Source organism: Otolemur garnettii, unplaced genomic scaffold, assembly GCF_000181295.1.
Source record: "Otolemur garnettii isolate 467f Iridium unplaced genomic scaffold, OtoGar3 scaffold00112, whole genome shotgun sequence".
NCBI lineage: Eukaryota > Metazoa > Chordata > Mammalia > Primates > Galagidae > Otolemur > Otolemur garnettii.
Genome location: NW_003852507.1, coordinates 1,886 through 2,773, shown reverse-complemented (window position 1 = coordinate 2,773; position 888 = coordinate 1,886). Strand labels below are relative to the sequence as shown.

At 46.8% G+C, this 888-nt stretch overlaps 1 protein-coding gene across 1 annotated transcript in view; it reads right to left on the bottom strand.

The window, feature by feature from the left end:
• Positions 1-486, bottom strand: part of LOC100942953 (sodium-dependent serotonin transporter) — a gene marked incomplete at its 5' end in the record, with an annotated part of 17,502 nt that extends 17,016 nt beyond the window's left edge. Inside the window, one exon of the mRNA XM_012809719.1 lies at positions 359-486. Within this exon, the coding sequence (XP_012665173.1) occupies positions 359-486 (128 nt within the window). The remainder of the gene's footprint in view (positions 1-358) is intronic.
• Between the last annotated feature and the right edge of the window lie 402 nt (positions 487-888).

The window sequence follows — 888 nt, the reverse complement described above, 5'->3', positions numbered from 1 at the left end:
TGTGACCATGTTGGCTACATTTTATTTTTCTTCAAGGAGCAATTCCAATGAGAAGTGATTATTTGCTTAGGACACTTGTAGCTACTGTAACACCAATTACAGGTCCCAAATTCGCTGGTTTTACTGCTGTCATCTAAGACACATTTTCAAGCCCACAGGTTTTTGAAGCCCCCAGTCCTGAGCACCAAAGACCCAATCCCCACATGACCTAAGTGTATAGAAAGAACATTGTTTCTCTCAAATCTTTGCAAAATTTACGGCAACATTTGGAAGTAATTTCAAAGCTATATATTTGTAAAGATTTGAAGCCAAGCAATTTGGTAGAAGCAGGGGATCTCAACAGAACCCAAGGTCTTACCTGCATCTTTGGCCACCTCAGACACATCTTCATTCCTCATCTCAGCCATGTACCCCAGCACTGTGAAGATGACGAATCCCGAAACAAAGCTCGTCATGCAGTTCACCACACTGGTCACCAGGGCATCTCTGGAGTGGAAAACCCAAGCTGTCTGAGACAGTTTGGAGGTCAAGCGTCTAACGAGCATCTGTCTCTGTGCCTTCCCTGCTAGAGACAGCTGTGGCAAGGGTGAGCAGTCTGAGCTGTCCAGGTGTCCCTTCCCCTTCTCCCAGAGCCCGGCCTCCCAAGTGTGAAGCACAAACTGCTGTGATTACCATACACGGTGTGGGGAGAATAGGAGGTCAGGGATTTTTTTTTTTTCCTGAGATAGGGTCTCACTCTGTCACCCAGGCTGGAGTGCAATGACATCATCAGAGCTCACTGCAGCCTTAACTCCTGGGCTCAAGTGATCCTCCCACCTCAGACTCACAAGTAGCTGGGATGACAGTTATGTGCCACCATGCCTGGCTAATTTTTCTATTTCTGGTAGA